The sequence below is a fragment of the Megalobrama amblycephala genome, linkage group LG4 (assembly GCF_018812025.1).
Source record: "Megalobrama amblycephala isolate DHTTF-2021 linkage group LG4, ASM1881202v1, whole genome shotgun sequence".
Taxonomy (NCBI): Eukaryota; Metazoa; Chordata; class Actinopteri; order Cypriniformes; family Xenocyprididae; genus Megalobrama; species Megalobrama amblycephala.
The window spans coordinates 12217541-12240038 of record NC_063047.1 but is presented as its reverse complement, the minus strand read 5'-3'; the positions used below and the strand labels follow the sequence as shown (position 1 = coordinate 12240038).

General features: G+C 37.5%; 1 protein-coding gene and 1 long non-coding RNA gene across 6 annotated transcripts in view; one reads left to right on the top strand and one right to left on the bottom strand.

Moving 5' to 3' along the window:
* The first annotated feature begins 356 nt into the window (after positions 1-356).
* On the top strand, positions 357-1455 carry LOC125266684. Its single transcript, XR_007184537.1, has 2 exons — positions 357-684; positions 866-1455. It is a non-coding gene; the product is annotated as an uncharacterized LOC125266684 (long non-coding RNA).
* Positions 1456-1531: 76 nt separating this feature from the next.
* trpm3 (transient receptor potential cation channel, subfamily M, member 3) overlaps positions 1532-22498 on the bottom strand; it is a 193307-nt gene continuing 172340 nt past the window's right edge. For 4 of the 5 annotated variants that reach the window (XM_048187558.1, XM_048187561.1, XM_048187562.1 and 1 more), the window contains 11 exons: positions 22126-22418; positions 21555-21783; positions 18387-18590; positions 15389-15529; positions 13081-13209; positions 12411-12662; positions 11362-11536; positions 8200-8350; positions 7403-7596; positions 6902-7034; positions 1532-6695 (listed from right to left, as the gene is read on the bottom strand). In XM_048187558.1, coding sequence (XP_048043515.1) covers positions 5189-6695; positions 6902-7034; positions 7403-7596; positions 8200-8350; positions 11362-11536; positions 12411-12662; positions 13081-13209; positions 15389-15529; positions 18387-18590; positions 21555-21783; positions 22126-22418 — 3408 coding nt within the window. In that variant the 3' untranslated portion in view covers positions 1532-5188. The remainder of the gene's footprint in view (positions 6696-6901; positions 7035-7402; positions 7597-8199; positions 8351-11361; positions 11537-12410; positions 12663-13080; positions 13210-15388; positions 15530-18386; positions 18591-21554; positions 21784-22125; positions 22419-22498) is intronic. The other variant, XM_048187560.1, reaches the window with a different exon arrangement.

Sequence of the window (22498 nt, the reverse complement as noted above, 5' to 3'; positions counted from 1 at the left end):
AATGTTCGTGTGAACTCTGTGGTCTCAACCACTTTAAATGGAAACAGTAATAAATATCTATTTCCTCGAATAACTTTAGACCCCTATCAGCGTTTGACACGAAATGCATTCTTCTATCTCTCAGCTTTCATGGAAATTGGTTGCACGGAAAAAATTGAGCAATTGATCGATAGGTAGCCTAACACACGACACAAACACGTTTCAATTTCAAATAAAGTAATTGTCCTTAAATAAAGCATGCATTTGAGCTACACACGAGTGGCCTATAAGTAGCAGAAGTTTTGAGGCGGGCTCTCGTGAAGGACCATTGGAGAAAGAGAAATTAGCCAATGGGAGCAAACGTAACAAGACTCTTTTCGGAGTAATCTCCGAACTCGCGGAGGTTCACGCTGGCAGACAGTTCTAGGAAAACATGGGAACACTCACGACCCTATTAGAAGAGTTTGTCCATAGACATGAGCTGATTACGATATTGTTAATATCAAAAAGTATCCATTTACAATAGAAGCACAGCATGAGGTTATCTTAACAACCCGTTAAAATGTAACATTGTAACAAGGATATTTCTGTAGTCATCCAAATAGCTAGCATATTACATATATATATCTAAACATTTTGTAGCCTAACATTTTTATTCACAATACTTGATTATGCGCTCTTGACGTAGGCTGTTTACTTTTCTTGGTAAGTGTTGTCAGAATGAGTTTTCATCATTGCAGGTAGGCTGTGTTGTTTATTTTGCTTTACTATTTAAAAGTCGACGCATGTATTGGCCTACAACATGTTAACATGCCAAATAAATCACCTCGTTTCTAACAACGCTGTCATTTGGGTCACGTTGTTGTTGTTATTTCTCTCTAACCAGCCCCACACACACGTGTCTGTTTTTGTGGAACAGAATGTACCCTGAACTAGAAGTGAACTTGAACGCCTCCCTACGATGCAGAAAGGACAGTGCAAGCAACACTTCCGCTCTAATGCAGAGTCATGCTTGTGCTTAAGCAGAACGGCACGCATGCCGTTTCCCAGCTCAAGAAGGATCTGTTCTTTGGAATTCTGGGATGTAAACTACCATAGCACACTTAAGGAGCTTTCCTGAAAAGATACATGAGGCAAACACATCAGACATGGGACTAAATAGACTACAGAACTAAATGAATCAATAAAATAAATGGACTACAAATCAATTATTTTTGATTCATTTTTGGGTGCAGCTTACTGCTTTTCTTAACTTTCTTACAAAATGAGAAATTCAGTTTGATAAATGTGTATTATATTTATAATAAATAAAAATGTTCTTTAAAATCTGTGTAACATTTATCAGAGCCTGTGACCTTACTGAACCCGTAGCTAGTGAATATGGTAAAGGCTGAGATAGAGAAACAGCTGTGAAACCTTATAAAAGATTTCTATTTTTATATCTTTCAACATTCAGTAAGGAATAATAAAACAGATGCCATTCTCTGGAAATCACACTGACCAATAACGTGTACAATAATTTCCCCTAATAACAAAATGAACCAGAACGATGTTTTGAATTATATATATTCTTTTATTTGTTAATACATGCCAAACATCTTATTCACATTGAGGAATACAGTATACACATTTGTATTTGCATCCAAATACTTAAGCCTTCTACTGCAGGACAAGAGTCCTCAAATCATTGCTCTCCGTTTTCTCATCTCTCACTCAGCTCGTATCTTTTGGAAGAACAACATGCATTTTAAAGACACTAAGTAAACTGAGACCTTTCCGTTCAAACTACAGCATTATTGCAGAAAACATGTGCTTGGACTTGTTAGCAGAGAAGTGCTCACCAATAAGTTTAAAAAGAAGTGGCGGGGAGAGAAACTTGACTAAAAGTGGTATACAATTCACAACCTTTTATGCTACAGTATAGGAAAATATTAAGAAAATACTGTACATAAAGTTATAAGTTATGTCATTTTGGCACACTGGGTAGGTTGTCATAGTGTAATGTCTTCTATCAGACACAGAAACGTTCTCTTAAAATCCTATTATATTAAACTAATTTGTTTTTACACCCACAGAAAGATTTACAGATCATATACACAACATTTACATGTGGAAAAACAAGTGTCATAAATATGCTCACTCTTCTATCCCAAACAAGAGAGCGAAGCAGAGGATAGTGAGATAAACTTGCATTCAGTAACTTACATCAAATGCCCTCTCTGTCTTATTTTGCTGGAACCAGTCCAACAAGAGGGTTTGTTAAATGGCATTAGCCTAAATAATACAGCATGGACATGTTTTAAGGGCCTGTGTATTGTTCACGCATTCATTTTACCTCCGTTTTAAGGCTCTTTGCAGTATAATCACCTTGTAGAAGTGTTGACGCCTTCCTTGTGAAGGACAGCAGGCCCAAATAAGAAACAATGTTTGAAATCATATAAAAATGAAGCAAATCTGATAAACATATTGAATGTCACACTATTATTGATTTTAAAATCATTAGTTATTTGAAAACCACAGTGATTAGAATTACTGCTATGCACAAAAAAATAATGTCTTTTAGTGTTTTATGTTTTTGGTTCACATACAAGCTCTAATACCAAATGTACATTTCAACATCTCAGAACACTGACTGTAATAATGTTTTCAAATCTCTTAGCAGTATTGCACATCTGTAAGGCAAATAAAATACATCCAATGAGTGGAAATGGAATAGGTGGAGTAATTCATTTACTAAAAAGTGACTATACTGAATAGGATTTACGCCAGAGATACAAATCACATTTCTGTATTGCTTTAAACTGCACTGTTTCATTTGATTTAAGTTAAACAGCGATTTAAAACAGTGTCTTGTAGAGCAGTAAATGTTCTACTTTAATTAAAGTGACTGATTGATTTATCTGTCCAGATCTCCTTATCCTTCTGAATGCCCATTATGATAAATCAAGGCAGTAAAATTATATATTTTCATCATAAACAAAAACCCAAACATATGTATGTATGTATATATATATATATATATATATATATATATATATATATATATATATATATATATATATATATACCCATTAACCATAAAATAGGAAGAAAACTGCCAAGGCATACAACTTGCTGAAAAAAAAAAAAAAAAAAAAGATATTATTATTTACTCTTCATTACATCCTTCCAGCATATTAACTCAATCCGGTTGATTAGTGATAAGACTGGTGTGCATAATGATAATAACTCCTGCTTTAAAGTGCATAACACTTCATACTGACCAACCGATTCTCTGTGGCATCTTGCATAGCAAGTCAACATATAGTACCTGTTCTGTGTAAAATAACACACTTATATAAAGACAATCAGACTTTTTGCTTTTAAATTCTTTTTGGAAAGGTTCTCTGTGCATTTTAACACTTGCAACAGTCTAAAAGTATGTTTGGAATGGCATACTATCATACTACTATTTTATTTTTAATTATTTTTATTTTTTACCACAGCAGTACATATGAATGAAAATACTTAGATGAACCGCAACATGTGCATTTATCAATCTGAACAGTGTATTCATACTGTGTAGGAATACTGCAGCCGACAATACAATGTGCTTGACTTTTCATTTGCAGTGTATTATCCAAAAAACAAATCATAATTTACATCTTTACAAAATTTTTCCAAATTAAACTTGCAATATAGTCATGTTAGATGACAACAGTGTAGCATACTACTGTTTAAAAACATTTATCATAATATACTGTTTACTTTTCCACATACTAAATAGTATGCAGTATACAGTATATACAGTGCGCTAAGCAGTATACTAGCATTCCATACCAAACATGCTGTTAGTTTACTTTAACTGGTTAGTCTTATTTAAATAGCTTCAAATGGACACCCTGTTGTGTTATATTTGAAACAATACAGACTACAAAATACAAAACATGATCATTTAGTGCTTTAAAAGTGATATCTGTTTAATTTATTTAATAAATTCTGCACAACCTTATGCTGTATTCAGACACCTCATATAACATTACTAACCACTGTAAGCTTTTTGAATGCAGTTGTATATACCCAATAAGGGCCTACAAATAAATCAAGGGCCCAAGAAGGTTAATTTTTTCATAATAAAGCTAATTATATTCTACATTCAACATCTTATGGTAGATAAAGTATGTGTATGTTCGACTAATCTGGTATGGGCTTGAAATGACAGAACATCAGTGTTAAAAATCTTTGTGTACACAACAAACTTTAGCATTAAATGTTTGCAACTGTCACAGTCCTAAACTTGTTTCCATTTCAAGTTTCAGTTGTTTTGGAATGTAACCACCACTCTGCCAGGCCTGTAGGATCTTCTCAAGTCTATGGAGAGAGAGCATGATTCATGCTGGGACAAGGGTGACCCAAAGTTTAGTTAAGGCCTGTTCACACCAACATGAATGTTCGGCACAATAATTCAGTCCGATTTGCACATGCGATTTGTCTGTTTACACTAAAGTGGAAAAAAAAAAAAACATAGCTAATGTCTGATCATTCAAAATGCAAAATCACTCTCAGACAGTCGCAATGAAGAAACACTCTGTTTACCCCGGTACACAAAGTGCACCGCAACTTTCAGTTTCTTAGACTCACTTGCCAGAGAGAAAAAGGAAGTCAAGCAGTATTTACATGCTTTCAAACAGAAATTCAGATTTTTGTATTCGCTGTGATGTTTATCAAACAACACTAAATATAAGAGAAGCAGAGACCAGAGAGCCAGTTCTAGATTCTGCTATTTACTGTTGTGATTAATTCATCGTTTTTCTTTAACAGCAGACGCTCTGAGCATGTGACCAAAAGCACAAATCTTATTGATTGGCCAGTTTTCTTCAAATGTTTATCGCACCAAATTTTCGCACCAAACAGTCGTCTTGGTGTTGATAGGCCTTTAATCTCAAATATATATCCCCCCTAGCACTTTCAGAGCACTTTCGAGTTTAAGGGAACTGGAACTAATGACGGCCTAATGGCAGTGGTCAGGTTCTGAATGTATGAGTTCTGACTTTGCATTGCAGTGTTATAAAAGGAAATGAAGTTGATACCCATTATAAAACATTCCAGTGTACAGCTAATTACTCAATCAGACAGTACTAATTAACGGACTGGCCCTTGGATTTTAAACGAGGTAGAGCCATCCTAAAGGAACTAGATCTACAATGCCATCACTACTGGTCTGCCATCATCACGTGAAATTGTGTCTGCTGTCAAAACTTCGGAACGCCGAAGGTTTGGCCAGTTTCCTCATGGACAGCGAATCTGTCTTACCCTCCAGCCTTGCCCCGGCTCTAGCCTTCTGGAAAGGATTCCTTGAGCTTCCACGGCCCTTGTCCATTCTCTCACTTATGGAGAAGCTCTTCCGGGAGTAGATGTTGGAGTGCGACTCCTCCGAGGAGGAGCAGCTGTTTGCTCGTTCTAGTCTAGAGATCGGTGAGCAAAACGGGCCCACCGCGAGGCCCAGGCCCAAGTCTGCGCCTATTCCCCCGCTACTGCTACTTTGACCCCCCTTACCTGTGTCTGCCGACCCCTCTGCTGGTTCCTCTGGATCAGACTCGGCGTGACTGAGCTCGGCGTCTCTCTCAGGGTGCGAGACGCCCAGGTCCTGGGGCTTATCGAATGTGAAAGAGCCTCCAGGCGAGTCAGACCGCTCTGGGACAGGGTAAGGGGTAGAGACGCAACGGATGTCAATGCAATCTGTGATGCTGGTATATTCGGCTGCCTTCACCTGCACGCCCATGCCACCATAGTAACCACGTGACGTGAACATCAGGCTGTGCGACTTAACCAACGGTGGCTCATCCAGAAACAGAGGCCCTGCTGTGGATAGGAAGCGACTGCTCTTGGACCGCTCCAGAACCCCAGCTGATGGTGGCGGCGAGGGGTCCAGGTCCCAGGGGGGCAAGGTATCTGGCAGCAGGTGGGCAGAGCAGAGTGATAGGTCAGCGGCGGCACTGTCCTCATACAGGACCGTACCGTCCGACTGTCTTTCGCTGCCCCCTGCCCTTCCACTGCAGTCCCGTCCCCCTGAGAGCATCGCCTCCATGATTTCAGAATGGAGAGATGAGTCTCGAGCGAGAGATGGAACTGTCCGGACTGGCTCCAAGAAGCTGTCAGTAGGCGGGACGTCCTCTGAGGCAGAAACATAGATGTCTATGCAGGAAGAAGGGCGAAGCTGCTGCTGCACAGATAAAGTATTCAAAGGTGTGGGCTTGGACTCTTTGGGACCTGCTCCCGAGGACACGGACTGCGAGCTGTTGGCCCGATGGAGGCTGAACAGTCTATCTTTAAAGAAGCCTTCTCCCCGATCTGCTCCGCTCCTATCTTTGGAAGAGTGGCTCACGTAGAAGGAGTGACTGCGGACACGTGGGGCCAGAGCGGTTGGAGATGTAGGGGAAATGGACTCCTCGCCACCTTGCTCCAGAGACTCCTGTAGCCTGTAGGAATTGCCTTCTTGGCTGTTGAAACTGCTCTGGCGCAGGATGTAATTTGTATCTGTGCAGTCAGATGACGTCCTGGACCGGGCTTTGTTGACTTCGCCTCGATCCATAACAGCAACCCGTTCCAGTGCCACAGCAATGCGGCCGATCATCTCCTCCATCTGAGCGAGCCGGATGTCCACAGTCTGCAGGGACGCTTTCATGAAATGTTCCCTCTCATTTACCTCCTCCAGACGCATCGCCATGTTCTCCACCCTGAATGATCAGACATTAAAACGATTACATGAATATTAGGCCATCTAGTAATGTTTTGTTGGTCACGCTTTACATTATAGTGTTTGTTAAGTGCACTGAAATGAATACTCCATATCACCAAAGACATTAAAAAAGTGACAGTAAAAACTTTGCATTGATACAAAATAAATTTCAATTTCAAATAAATGTGTCTGTAATGTTTTAACCTTTCAGATGTCACACGTATCCTCTCGTCATTGGAGGAATTGAAGCGATCGTCTTTCTCTCTGAAATACTCCTCCATGCACTGCTCTTCAAAGTCATGTACCTTCTTCAGTTCATCTTCAGTAATGAAGAGCTCTGTGGTGGAGAGTTTTTTTTTTGTCACTGTGACTCATAACAATGAAATCCAAGTGTTCTCCAAGTTTTTTTTTTATTATTATTGTGTTTTTACCGCAGTAGCAGAGCAACATCTTATACATTCCTTATGATTATGCAGTACACATACTGTGCAACACTTTTGCATGGCAGTATAAAAGTTATTTTGATCACAGAAATGTCTCACTATTACAAAATAATCATGTTTGGCAAAGAAAGGTATCAAAGAGAATTTTTAAGTTGGCATATGTTGGTTTCACTCTCATTAGCTGTATGATCTGAGAAAACAAAATGACTCCTGGTGTCATTTTGAGGCTTTCAGTATATTGCAATAGCATTTTATCACTCACTCAGCCCATAGTCCCGCTCATCCTCATCATGCTTTCTCCAGCGACAGCAGAGGTGTTTGAGGACCATAGTTATGTGGCTAAAGATGATGAGTGGAGGAGGAAGGACAGGACGTTCATGGAAGGTCATGATTAGCTGGTACCTCTGGAACTTCCACACCTGGTTGGAGATGGACTTCACTTCAAAGAATGTGTTACTGTGAGAATGAAAGACAATATTAGCAGCATACAACATTATTTCGCTGGTCTGAGCCTCAGACGGCATGTCCACAGTCCGTTGGCTGACTAAGTGATGCATAGTTCAAACAAATCTGGAAAGCACTGGAATGAAAATGGCAAGCTACAATCAGATTTCCTGATTTAATTTGCATGACTTAATTATATGCCATAGTCTGGTTATGTGAGAAATTCATATGCTGTGGTATTTATTTACATGGTGTGCTAATGTACTTCAAAATGCCATAGTACAATTATAGTAATGTTCATAAAAATATGGTATTAACATGATGCAATCAATGTCTAAAAGAAATAGTAAAACAAGGACAAAAAATATCATCCCCCATTCAATATGACTATTATTATTATTGTATTATTACTAAAATGTCATTTTTATTTTATTATCATTTAAATTATAGGAATTTAACAAAAATGTATACAGAAATATATTACTATTGTACTGTAAAAATCACAACACTGCTGTAGTTCTATTGCAAGTAACTTTGCCATTGAAAGTTTTTTTTTTGTCTAGTGTGTACATTGTTTAGAAAAGCACACACAATATAAATATTCATTTAACTTACTTAAAGACAGCAATGAGCAAATTAACCAGAAGGATGTTGGCCACCAGCAAGTAGCAGGCCATGATGGCGGGGACGATCCAAGCTCCGGTTTTGCAGGGTGGGAGAGTCACGATGACTCCTTCCTCTGTGGTGATGTTCTGACCACATGGAGCTGTTAAAATAAACATACAACTGAGTGTTGCCCAAATATCAATGAACTGTTGGACCAAAAAAAAAAAAAAAAATTATTTGTCTTGGACAAATAGCAATAAAGGTCACTTTAGAAAATAGAAAATCTCCCACTCCCTTTCTGACACATGCTCAAAAACACCAAAATCAAAGAACCAGTCATAAGTGGGTTGTGGATAAAACTTGAATGGAAAGACTATATGCACCAAGTTGTGGAATTCAAATATATTAAAAATATATTCCATATGTAAAGTTGCATCCCCAATATATTTAAACATATGCAATGTTTAAAATATATTGATATTAAATGTACAGCAATGTTGGTTGCTTGTAGCAGGTTAGAATGTATTGACAATACATCATACGTTTTTTCCAAATGGGATGGTTCAGTTGCTGTAGCTTTCAAGGAGAGGAAAATCAGTCATATTAATCATACTAATTTACATATTTGTGAGTTCGTCATTTACTGGTTTCAATTTTTTTAATCACACTCATAAGCCCAAAGTGAGAGAACTGAAGTAACGTGTAATATTGACAACGCAATTATTTGTTTATTTTTAAAATTCCAAATTCAAATTGTCAAAAACTCTGACAACTGAACCACGTGAAAAAACTTTCATATTGATGAGAGGAGGCAAATGCATTTTCTTGTTAAAGAATGTATAGCGGACATATGAGATGGTCTTTCCAGAAACATTGAATGTTTTTTGGAGCTTATTTGAGGAAACGCAAATGGGCATTGATGCTCATGCTCTAATATGCATAACACGTAATATCAACCCAGTGGATTTCCCACCGGTAAATTCAGTTTACATAGTGAAATGAGAAGGAATCACACTGACTGTACAGTACTACCAGAGTAATGGGAAGTCAGTCAGTGCTAGTTGGGTGTGGGAGGCTCATGATGGTGACTTTAGCATTATCCAAGTTTCAAGTTTCCATGATAGGGTTTTTAAAAAAACAGCAATTGGACCTAAACAATTTATTATTGTCATAGCACCTTGAACATTTCCACCACCACGGAAACCTGGCCTTTAGCCTTGCAGTGCCGTGCAGAGGTGTCATACACTCAATGACCATCAGGGGGCGGAAATGGGGTGATGACATGACTGTGAAATTACAATGGCTCTGGTGACGGAGGTAAATCTAGCAGAATTTATATATTGGAAATTGCCTATATGGGATGGACCACTGTTACGCCCGGGTCCTTGAGTGCGAATGTAATTTTCAACCAGCCAGAGTTTGTCATTCACTTTGTGCTGTAGCTTCCTACTATTCAGATCTGAAACAAAGAACGAAAGCGTTATTTCAGCTCTCTTGTCTTTGGGCCATCCATCTCTCATCCAAACAAACAAACAAACAAACAATTGAAAGTAAGCAAACAAACAACAAACATGCACACTACTCAATGAGTAAACTACGGTGGCCGAGAGAGCTCAACGCGCTGCAATTGAAGAAAACACATGCAAATAGATGCAAATTCATCAGTTTGACAACAAACGCGCTGCAAACTCCACAACACTTACAAAAAGACAAAACGCGCTGCAAACTCCACAATACTTTACAAAAAGACAAACGTACCTGTATCTTTGGAGTTTGCAGCGCGTTTGTCTTTTTGTAAGTGTTGTGGAATTTGCAGTGCATGTGTTGTCAAACTGATGAAGATGTTTTCTTTATTTGCTGGTGTTTTTTCTATTTGCATGTGTTTTCTTCATTTGCAGCGCGTTGAGCTCTCTTGGCCACCGTAGTAAACACAAAGATGCGCTTATGCAAACTCTCTGGCATTCACTTCATACACAAGTCCATGTGACCAAGGCACTGCATTACTATGAGTGTATTGATTTATTTCAGGCACAAGAAACAGAATAAGAATAACAACACTACTGCTGCAAAACCTGAGTGGTTACAGAGTAAGATGCTTGTATCTGGGGTGAGATACAAGTCAAATATCTTTATTATTCACAACCTATAATTAGGTAGATTCATTCAATTTGATAACCATTGCTGCTAGTGTCACATTCCTTCCAAGTTTTAATTTAAAAAAAATTATTCACCTTTGTATGTATCTTTTTGACTGTGATCAAAGATTATCTTTAATTCACTTTGAGTGAACTAAACCATTACGATGCATGGTTCAAATTATTTTTGAATATTTTCAAAAATGATGTCAGAAGTACGTCCCAGGGGAGATTTTACTCCAAGGCCCATTTATATGATTTTCAATTTTGTGTCTAACACAATGGTTCTCAACTGGGGGTCCACAGAAAACTTCCAGGAAGGCTGCAGGATTAAAGTGTATATTATTAGCTTTAATATTAAAATACTTAAATAAAATGGCAAACCATGATAAAATTCTTGTCTTTTCTGAAAGAAATAAAACATGACGTCAACATTCTTTCAGACAATTTTCATTCTGCACCCACAGATTCATGAAAAAATAAAATCAAAAGTAATGAGAATAGGGTTAAATATGGCTCTGTTAAAGCTATGTTTTTCCACCCAAAGCTTGAATAATATAAGTAGATACAATTTCTAGTATCACTAGACTTAATATCATATTCTAAAGAGGCAAATAACCCATCACCAAAATTGAAATAGCCTATGTTAAGAGTGTTTTTCTCATTCAGACTGTTGCTGATGCTTCTCCATCTGCAGTTTTGTTATAAACACTTGAATCTTAAAACCATTTTGAAACGGCAGCAGCACTGTTCCGTATCATCCTGCAATGACAATATAAGTGGAGCCATTTACAGAATTTGAGACCATTTAAGAGAACATACAAAAGCACAAATATACATCACAAAATTTGATCCACAAATAACTGTTTCAGCTGTTAAATGCAAAGCTTTCATTATGTGTGGCATCATTTATGCTATCAGATAACAGCTCACCATATTTATTTAGCTGGGACACAAAGCCTGAGGTGCTGTCAAACTGAGAAAACCCAAAATGCCCATGTACCCCAGGTAAATGTTAGTAATAAGCCAGCCTTACGGTCGATTTGGTCAGCAAACACCTCTCCATAGATCATCCAGTATGGCATGAAGAAGATGTTGCGTGCCAGCATCCAGGATGGGTCCTCATTGGGATTAAGGATTGCCTGCCGTGCCACCCCGAAACTCATAAGCACCACCAACATGATGATAACAAAATACATCATGTCAATCATCTACGTTCACCCCGAATCATTGAAGAAGGTGAAAAAGAAGGAAAAGAGAAAGATCAAGAGTGTTAGGAACTGTTATGCATCTATGTAAGTAATTTCAAATTGCTAATTTTATCATTTGTGTCTTCAACATTCATCATTAATGGATTAGTTCACTTTAATATGAAAATTAACCCAAGATTTACTCACCCTCAAGCCATCCTAGGTGTATATTTTGATGAACACAATCAGAGTTATATTAATAAATATCTTGATGCATCCAAGCTTTATAATGGCATGAACCAGATCAATGAGTATGAAGCTCAAGAAAGTGCATCCATCAATTATAAATGTACTCCACACGGCTCCGGGGGTTAATAAAGGCCTTCTGAAGCGAAACGATGCATTTGTGTAAGAAAAATATCCATATTTAACAAGTAAAATATCTAGTTTCAGCCAGACCGTCTTCCATATTTAACTTACAGAAAAAAGGTAACTTTTGTCGTGTCAGTTACGCTTTTTTCGTAAGTTGAATACGGAAGGCGGTCTGGTGGAAGCTAGTTATTTTACTTTATAACTTGTTTATAACTTGTTTTTCTTACACAAATGCATCACTTCGCTTCAGAAAGCCTTTTTTAATCCCCCGGAGGAATGTGGAGTACATTTATGATGGATGGATGGATGGATGCACTTTCTTCAGCTTCAAACTCATTGCCCTTGTTCACTGCCTTTATAAAGCTTGGATACATCAGGATATTTATTAATATACCTCAGATTGTGTTCATCAGAAAGAAGAAAGTCATATACACCTAGGATGGCTTGAGGGTGAGTAAATCTTAGGGTAATTTTCATTTTAAAGTGAACTAATCCTATAAACCGATCAATCAGTCTCCCTCACCATCTTGCCGATCATCATGACGTATGGACCCAGGTATTTGTTCACCCCGAAGATGTCAAGCAGTCGTATGTACCAATAAATGATATTGACGCAGTAAATGACCCTCCCGTAGCTCATCAGGGGCGGGTCTTGTAGGCGGAGCACCATCCCAATGGAGAAGATGAGGATGGCCATGAGGTCAGTGACGTTCCAGTATTCCTGTAACCACACTTTCACTTTCTGCAGGAGCTTCCCTGGCTCTGACATGAGGATCTAAGAGACAGGAGAGAGTTAAACAGCAAAAAGACACAGTGAAATCCTTCACACTGGACAAATTAACTTTTCTAAACAATTGTAAACCAAAAAAATTTCATTTATTCCTGGGATAACAAAGCTGAATTTTAAGGATGGACATGGACAAATTAACTTTTCAAAACAACCATTAATCAGACAAGCAGCGAAAGTATTTGCATTTACTAATTTCCACAAGAGGGCAGTAATAGACTGTATATTTGAAAGAGTTCACATTCTGAGGTCTGCTCAACAGCAAGTTTTTAACTGAAGAGCATTTATGTAATTATATGCAAATGTAATTATTAGACATTGCCTATGAATAATAAATCATCTTTTACCACATTTCAGGGATCGAAGGAAACGGTACTGTTTGCTCACTGAGCTCTAATGAACTCACCTCTCTCATCTTCTCAATGCCATTGGTGAAGATGTAGGCAATGACAATCCACTCCTGAGGAGAGGGCCACAGGTCCATCTTCACTAGCACAATATAGTTGAAGAGCATCAAGTATCCCACATAGGCCAGCTGTGGGAATTCACAGCAACATGATTTGATTAGGGAAAATAACCCTCTTTGGTCTGGTCAGCTCAAACAATGAAGTGCAACAGTGAAAGTCTATTAAATTAACAGAGAACACATGATAATTCTGACTGTGATTATGTTAGCTTTAATTCCACCAGGGTTATTATAAATTGCAGTTTTAGAACTTTTCATTTTGTTTCTATTTTATTGTCAATACTATTCAAAAGTTTGGGTCAGTAAGATTTTGAAAGAAATTGAATACTTTTATTCAGCAAGAAACATTGATTGAAAGTGACAGCAAAGACATTTATAATGTTACAAAAGATTTCTATTTCAAATAAATTCTGTTCTTTCAACTTTTCAATCAAGAATTTACATTAATAAATAAATGTTTCTTGAGCACCAAATAAGCAAATAAGGATGGCTGCTACACAGCAAAATCTCCAGAGTTAAATCAACTCTGCTCAGAGTACATATGGTCCCTCTCTAAATAGTGTTAAAATAACAATGAAGCAGAGTTAAAGTTAATGAGATAATTAAACAATTAATTAAGTGATGATTGAGCATTAGTGATGAACACCTGCTGTTAACAAGCAAAATCACTGAAGAAAAGAGAAACACAAGAACTACAAGTGACTTCAGTCACAGCCTTATTAATTGCTTAATTATCTCATTAACTTTAACTCTGCTTCAGTGTTACTTTAACACTATTTAGAGAGGGACCATATGTACTCTGAGCAGAGTTGATTTAACTCTGGGGATTTTACTGTGTATGTTCAATATATCTATAGTTTCCAGTTATCATGTTTGCTGCAGGCATGTTGTAAGATTTCATGTTTTATAATATACCATACATCACAAACTAAAATTAATTTGTCATTTTTATTTTTAGTTAGTTTTGGAGTCATGAAAATGTATTTTTAGTTTAGTTTCAGTGGTTCCCAGTTACACTTCTATCTAATTTTTTATTTAATAAAAAACAAATTATTTTAATTTACACATGCATGTTATCTTTCAAAATCACTTTTCTATGAGAACACTGGGTCTTATTCACTAAGCATGCATACTCACAAATTTGTGCATGAAATCTAAGCGAACAAATCAGGATTCATCAATAACTTTTGTTCTAAAAATTTACGGAAAAAAAAAAATGTAGGAACCACTTGTACGCAATCATATCTCTTGGTGTCCTTATAAACATCTTAAAGGGTTTGTTCACCTGAAAATGAGTCATTAATTACTCACCCTCATGTCGTTCCAAACCTGAAAAACTTTCGTTCATCTTCAGAACACAAATGAAGATCTTTGATGAAATCTGAGAGCTTTTTTCCTTAGTCCAAACCACTCAGTTCATATGGATAAGTTTTATGAACTTTTTGAAGCGTCAAAGTTTCAAATGCGTAGCTGTCTATGGAGGGACAGAAAGCTGTCAGATTTCATCAAAAAGATCTTTATTTGCGTTCCGAAGTTAAACGAAAGTCTTACGGGTTTGGAACGACAATGTTTGTATTGTAAGTTCCTTATACTTACTCTCCTTTATTGTACAGAGAAAAAAGTGGCAACATATATTGCAGAAAAAGGAATGTTTTTTTTTTTTTTTGGGTCAACATAAAAAAACCCATTCCTTTTTCTGGACAGAGTTCTCATTGGCATCTCTGGGTAAAGCTCTTCTTTTCTTTGGTAACACATATTTTTTATTTATTGTCAAAACGGTAGAGAGACTGACACTCTCACCAGTGGAGAACAGAAATATTGCTCAGTCTAAACACTACAACGTGACTGTGATAGGAAAGAGAGAGAGAGAGTACAAGCAACGAGAGAAAAAAAGAGCGAGTAAATAATAAAGACAGTACACAGAGCAGAATTTTTCATCTTCTGGAGCCTGGAGATTTGTCAGATTCATGGCCTATATTTAAAACATAGATGAGGCTAAATAAAAAAAAAATCTCAGCTGTTTTGATCTCTACTTGCCTGCATTTGAACGTTTCTCCCCCTGGACCTGATATGGTATCTACTGCTATGAATTTCCACTTTATTTGCAACTGAAAGATTTCAGAGGGCATTTCTCTGAAGAATTCTCAAACAAGGCATTTTGATGTTCATATAGATTTGATATGCTAAACACACTGAACAATACTGTATCTATTTTTGTACTGAAAGAGGGCACAGCTGGGGCTTTTACCGTGTGAAACCAGAACTTGACGATAGGGGCGTTGTAAAACTCGTAAATTTTGCGACCCAATGGAATCAGCCGATGGCGGTTTTGAACCTCCTCCACCTGTTTCTTACGTGACGCTTCTGAACTGACGTTTCCAAGCATGGCCTGGGAAAAGTACAGAGGATAGAAAGAGGAAAAAAACAGAAAGGATTGCTTTTACACACCATTTACATAGCGTGATTTCTCACCCAGAATTGTATGCAGCTGTTTCAAACACTGCAAAGCAATACTGAGTGTCAAGGAAGGTGAGATATTCACTATGAACTGGGCATTGATGAGTCCACTGGGAATGGTCGTGCGGAAAAAGAAAGAGAGTGTGTGACAGTGTGTGTGCGAGAGAAGAAAAAAGAAAAAGGGAATGAAAATGCCCAGTGCCATGGGTTATTTGGACACATCCTTAATCCAAGAGTGGGGAGCTTATCCCGTAAATGAAAAAATATGGCGCACTCTTGGACATTATGGCAGAATTGTATTGCAACAACTTTTTTTTTGCTGTTAAAGCTGTTTGGTCGAACTTTGCTGCAGTACAGTCTTACAAACTACACACTGTCAATCTAAATGCAATAAAAACAGTTTGTTTATTTCACAGCTTATGTTATGCACAGGACCTAATTTTGGCACAGACATTTCAATGTTGTAACAGAGATAAATGTGTGCAATTACAGTGTTTACTTTCAAGAAGAGCATTCAAATAAATTGCAATACAATTGTCATCTTGTGTTGTAACCTCATACAGTATATCTAATATATTCATAGTGAAGTGAGGGGCAAAACTTCCGTTTTTGAAACTGTGTTGTATAAGATCAGGTCAACCCAGTCACGTTCTGGGAAATGTAGTCCTTCTAAGTTGTTTTGACCTAGTAACTCTTGGACTACATTTCTAAACTAGTGTCTTGTGCTGACCTGTTTCTTTAGAGCAGTGGTTCTCAAACTGTGGAGGATTCCAAGTGGTTCACAAGTTGAAAAACAGACCAACATAAATAAAATAATGTAATTGACATAAAGTTCCAACACTGAATTAATCAACAGATTAATAAACTCAAAACAATAAATTACTGTAACTGACTGTTTAAATTATACCGTATATAATTTATATACCGTTCAAAACTTTAGGGTCTGTAAGATTTTTTAATGTTTTTGAAAGAAGTCTCCTATGCTCACCATAGCTGCATTTTACAATAGAATTTATTCCTGTGATGGCAAAGCTGAATTTTCAGTTTTCTGTGTCACATGATCTTTCAGAAATCATTCTAATGCTGATTTGGTGCTCAAGAAACATTTCTTCTTATTAGCATTATAGAAAACAATTGTGCTGCTTAATCTTTTTGTGAAAACTATAAGTTGAAAAGTAGAAGGAACAGGAAAGTCATTCTACTTAAAAGTATTTATTTGAAAGAAAAGTCTTTCATTACATTATAAATGTATTTGATCAATTTATTGCCATCTTCTTGATTTTTCTCCTTTCAATAACAACAAATTTCCTACTGACCCAAACTTCTGAATGATACTACAATCCAAACATATCAAAACACTAAGACAGTTTTATGTTTTTGAATGAAATTGATTTTTGATGCATTAAATTGATCAAACATTACAGATTTTACTGTTTGTCATGTGCAGCACTAACAGCTTATGCATTCTAGATGGTTTATGAGATATGAGATTGCACCAGTATAGCACCAGCCTGTTTCTCTGAGACTGTATTCCTTATCTTGTTGTTGTTCATCTGGGCCATCCACGTCTCTCTCGGTGTTATTTAAATCAGGTTTGCTTTCTTCTTGTAGAACAGTAGCATACAAAACAGCCTTCGATTCTCAAAAAAACAACAGACTGGTATGTTTATAGAAAAACGTTTTTGTGTATGCTATTTTTAAAACTAAAATTTGACTTCAAAGTGTACAGTGACTTGCAAGATATGCTAGTGTACTCAATACTTCGGCAACTGAAAAAAAAAAAAGATGCTCGACAACCATTTAAACACTTCATTAAACAGCATAACCATTTAGACTGTGCTAATAATAAGTTTTTCCATTTTCCATAGTTTTATTTTAGTAGAATGGAGTAATGGCTTCTGAAAACAGGGCTTTGCATTTACAGCTATCATTTTCATATTAAAATTTTATTTTTTAAAACAATAATAATATTTTACAATACTGTTTTGGATTGTATATTGATTAATTAAATGCTATATTGGTGAACATAAAACGAGTCTTAGTGTTTCCAAACTTTTAAATGTCATTTTCATTTTAAAGTGAACTAATCCTTCAAGGACATTTTGTACACTAATCAAAATCGTAAGTTTTTGTTTTAAAGTAGTTTATGTGGTCCACCATCTGAAACAGTTCAAGAGCCACTGCTTTAGAACAACACTTGATAGTTCTCAATGGAAGATTGAACAACAATATTCGTGCAGTTTTGTGTGAAAGAAGGCACTTCTGTTTCAACTTAAAAGTGAAGGTTGTCATTATGGAGGCGGCAGATCAAGGCTGCGAATATAATGCAATATTGAAACAAGCCTTTAACATGCACAATGGTGTTGTAGATGCGTGAATGATAAAGACACAGGCAGCTTTCAGTCACAGTACCGTACTTCAGACGAGACCCTAGCTAAAAGAAAAGAAACAGAGAGGAGACAAGGACAGAGGCAGACGGAGACACGATACAACTCCACAACCACGCGTCTTCGCTTTGACAACGAGGAACGAAGAGAAAGGGCAAAGTGGGAGAGGGGTGTGGGGCAGGGAGTTCAGAAAAACGGCAGGGTTGGAACGGATTTCTAAGAAGGGGCGCCATGGACTCGAAGAAAAAAAAAAGAAAAAAATTCTGAAGCATTTCTGAGAGGCCAAATTGGGGGGCAGGTTGAGGACAGAGCAGAGCAGATGTGCCTAAGTGTGTGTACGTGTGTGTGCCCGAGTGTGTTAGACTACAAGCTAAGAAACGAGGCTAAGGTGGGTGCTCTCACCACGGAGTTGTACTGCGTCTCACAGTAAGATCTTACTGTGAACTCCATGTCCTCCTCCTCTTTCTCCTTAGCTTGCTTCTCAGGTTCATCTACATCCTTCTCCTGCAGGTAGGTGTCCTGATCCTGAGGCATATATGACATCTCGTCCTTATTTTTAAACTCAAGACTCAATATGGAAGGGGGGAGAAGTAGGCCCAAGATAACCTGTGGACAAAACAAAAACACAGTTTGAGGAAAAAAAAAATAAAAATAAAAAAATCCACAGCTACTTTTCATTATTTATTAGTCAGTAGACCAGTTTCTCTAGTCCCAGAATGCCTGTGATGATGAAATAACTCTCTTTTTTGCTACAATAGCACCTGAGAGATATAAAATGCCAATCTCACCACTGAAGTCTGAACCAAAGGCAGAAATAAAGAAAATGAGCAGAAAGTGAGCGAAACGCACTGAGAATTTCTGCAAAGCTTGTTTTATTAGACTGACATACACTGTAAAAAATGACTGTGATTTTAACAGTAAAAGACTGTAAAAATGCTGCGGTGAAAAACTGTCAATTGGTTTACAGAAAGTTTCTGTACTATATACGGTGAAAAACTGTAATAGATCTAACGGTACATTTAATAAAATACCGTTAAATTCACAGTTTTTGGATGTGAAAAATAACAAATCATTGTAAAATTTACAGTAAAAAAACAAATTGACATTCCCACAATTCCCTGCGTGACACTTCACATTTGATATATTTTCGTTGAAATAACTCTTAGTTTCTTCTTAGTTTTTCTCATTTTTTTTCTAATCAGTTATGTACATTAGGGTTTTATGTTACATCTAATGTTGTTAAATTAATGTTTATTGCATTTTTAAAATTTCATGCATGTTACCATGATGGTGTTTAGTGTGTGTGTGTGAATGACACTGTGTGCATGTTAGTATTGTCCTCCTCAGCTTGTGGAAAAGCTGCTTGTGATGAACTTTGATTCATCATGTGACTCTTATCACCACTGTGTTTGGTGACTGTCAGTGTATTATAAAGGTACAAAACAGATATTAGTACTTCATTAGGTTGGTAATTTAACATTATATTAGTTAATGAAATACGTTATTTTACCGGAAATTTAACAGATTATTTTTTTACGTTGCTACTGTATTTTTTACGGTAAAGTTCTGGCAACCACAGCTGCCGGTTTTTTACCGTAAATTTTACTGGGATTTTTTTTTACAGTGTATACAGTACCTGTCTGAGAATGTGTCTAAAGGTTGAAACGTTGACTGTTTACACTCACTGGCTACTTTATTAAGTACACCTTGCTAGTACTGTGTTGGACTCGCTTTTGCCTTCAGAACTGCCTTAATTCTTTGTGGCATAGATTCAACAAGGTGAAAGAAAAATTCTGTTGATATGATAGCATTACAAATTTTTTGGCTGCACATCCATGATGCGAATCTCCCGTTCCACCACATCCCAAAGGTGCTCAATTGGGTTGAGATATAGTGAATTCATTGTCATGTTCAAGAAACCAGTTTGACATCATTTAAGCTTTGAGACATGAGTGCATTATCCCCCTGGAAATAACCATCAGAAGATGGGTACACTGTGGTCATGAAGGGATGGACATGGTCAGCAACAATACTCAGGTAGGCTGTGGCATTTAAACGATGCTCAGTTGGTACGAAGGGGCCCAAAGTATGCCAAGAAAATATCCCCCACACCACCAGCAGCAGCCTGAACCACTGACGCAGGATGAATCCATGCTTTCATGTTGTTTATGCCAAATTCTAACCCTACCATCTGAATGTTGCAGAAGAAATCGAGACTCATCAGACCAGGAAACGTTTTTCCAATCTTCTATTGTCCAATTTTGGTGAGCCTGTGCGAATTGTAGCCTCAGTTTCCTGTTCTTAGCTGACAGGAGTGGCACGTGGTGTGGTCTTCTGCTGCTTTTGCCCATCTGCTTCAAGGTTTAACATGTTTGGCCTCGGTTCTAACAAGTTGTTATTTGAGTTACTGTTGCCTTTCTATCAATTCGAACCAGTCTGGTCATTCTTCTCTGACCTCTGGCATCAACAAGGCATTTTCGCCCACAGAACTGCCACTCACTGGATAGTTTCTCTTTTTTGGACCATTCTCTGTAAACCCTATAGATGGTTGTGCGTGAAGTAGTAGGTCAGCAGTTTCTGAAATACTCAGAGCAGCCCATCTGGCACCAACAAAAATGCCACATTCAAAGTAATTTAAATCACTTTCTTCCACATTCTGGTGCTCAGTTTGAACTTCAGCAGGTCTTGACCATAGCTGTCTTAGAAATAGCCCACTATGCCCTCATTCAATATTTCCTACATTACTCCAATAACATAGTCCACTTGAAGGACTGAATGAACACGAGTGAGTGTATTGGACACTGAGTGCGCCAGAAGGACTGCCGCTTTTGCATAGTTTATGCTTGCTGTTTAATAATCATTTGAAACTTAGTAAAGTAGCAGCTCCAGTAATGAAAAGATCTTGAACTCTGTTATGGAAACTTGCATGTATAAACCTTAATTAAACAATTTAATAATCAATAATCATTCCTGTCATTTTGGTATCTCTCGAGTAAGAATGACAATTAGACTAGAGATTATTAAGAAAGCTTTTAGACTACTGAAACTTCACTTAAGATACTACAGGCAAGTTGTTGGCTTCATGTTGATGAGGACATGGTAAATACAACAAAAATGTCAGATTCACCAATGAAAAGACTCACTTAGGCAGGCAATTTCACAAATATTGCAATCTGTTGAATATATATATTTACGGTCACGATGTAACAGAAGTAGCGACAGAAAATTTCTTCTGTATTTTAAAGTATATCCGAGTGAAATGGAATATAGAAAGAAAAAAATGTAGAATTGGGACTTGGTTTTATGTATCAGTTGTTGATTGGATGGAGACAAATCTGAATTTGAGCTTGCAGTCAATTGTAAGAAAATGACGGGATTAAGCAGACTAAATAATTGGCGAAGACAAGCATAAAGGTGTCTATCACTTCACATTTTGATTAAAAATTATGAGGTCAAAACATAAAAAAAAAGAAAAATGAAATATGCATGAATGAAGTGTGCACAATAAGACCATTAGATGCATTTAGGTGAATTTCCATTTCATGCTGACTTTTTTCTCCCAGATCTGACCTTCAGGCCAGAGTTCTTGCGCATGCGCAGACGTCCCATCCACATGTCAGTGAGAAGCATCTGGCTACAGGTGTGGGCGATGAAGTCCCTGTGCTTGGCAGCCACTGCCAGCTGCAGACAGGTGGCATTACTCCAGTTCTTCAGCTCGTAGGTCAACAGCTTCATGGCCATCTGTTCATCCTGCTTATAGGACTGATCGAGCAGCTCAACAGCCAGCTGACCAAACTCCCTGATGAAAAAAAGATGGAATATTTCTATGCCAAAGATACATTCATATGCACATAAGCACACATCTCTACACAACAACAACAACAACAAAAACAGCTTGATTTAGGTGTGCAAGCATTACAAAGAGAAAAGGGTCCACATTAGACTTTTATGAATTTTAGAGGAGTCTTTGTGGTCAGTCACTGTGCCTTTGATGGGATGCACATAACAGATGGTCTCCCCAAATGTACCCACCCCAGAGTTGTACACTCAACAGCAATGGGAACTAGACATGCAGGTGAAATCCTCATGTGAACGCTCATTCTTGAGGTTACAAGCTCATTACATATCTTTACATTCATACCTTGAGTTCTGATTGAGTTCCTGTGAAATGTCATCTACCATGTCGTTCTCTGATGCTTCGTGGGCCATTGCCTTACACAGCTTACAGGCAACCAGTGCTTTAGCCATGGCCTCCTCGCCATGTTGCCAGAAGAACAGGGCCATCTTCTGCCGTTTCATCAGCACTGCCCAAACCATCAGCTCATGAAACGGGAAAGGGAAGTGATTGATTTCTGGGTCATCCAGGTCAATGTCTACTTCCTCTTCTCGCTTCCGTGTGGTCTTTTGACGTCCTCGCCTAATGGGCATGTCATCCTATCATGGTAAAAATTTTGAAAAGTATAATAATAAAAATAGTAATAAAAACCACATGCAGAATATAAATTATATGTACT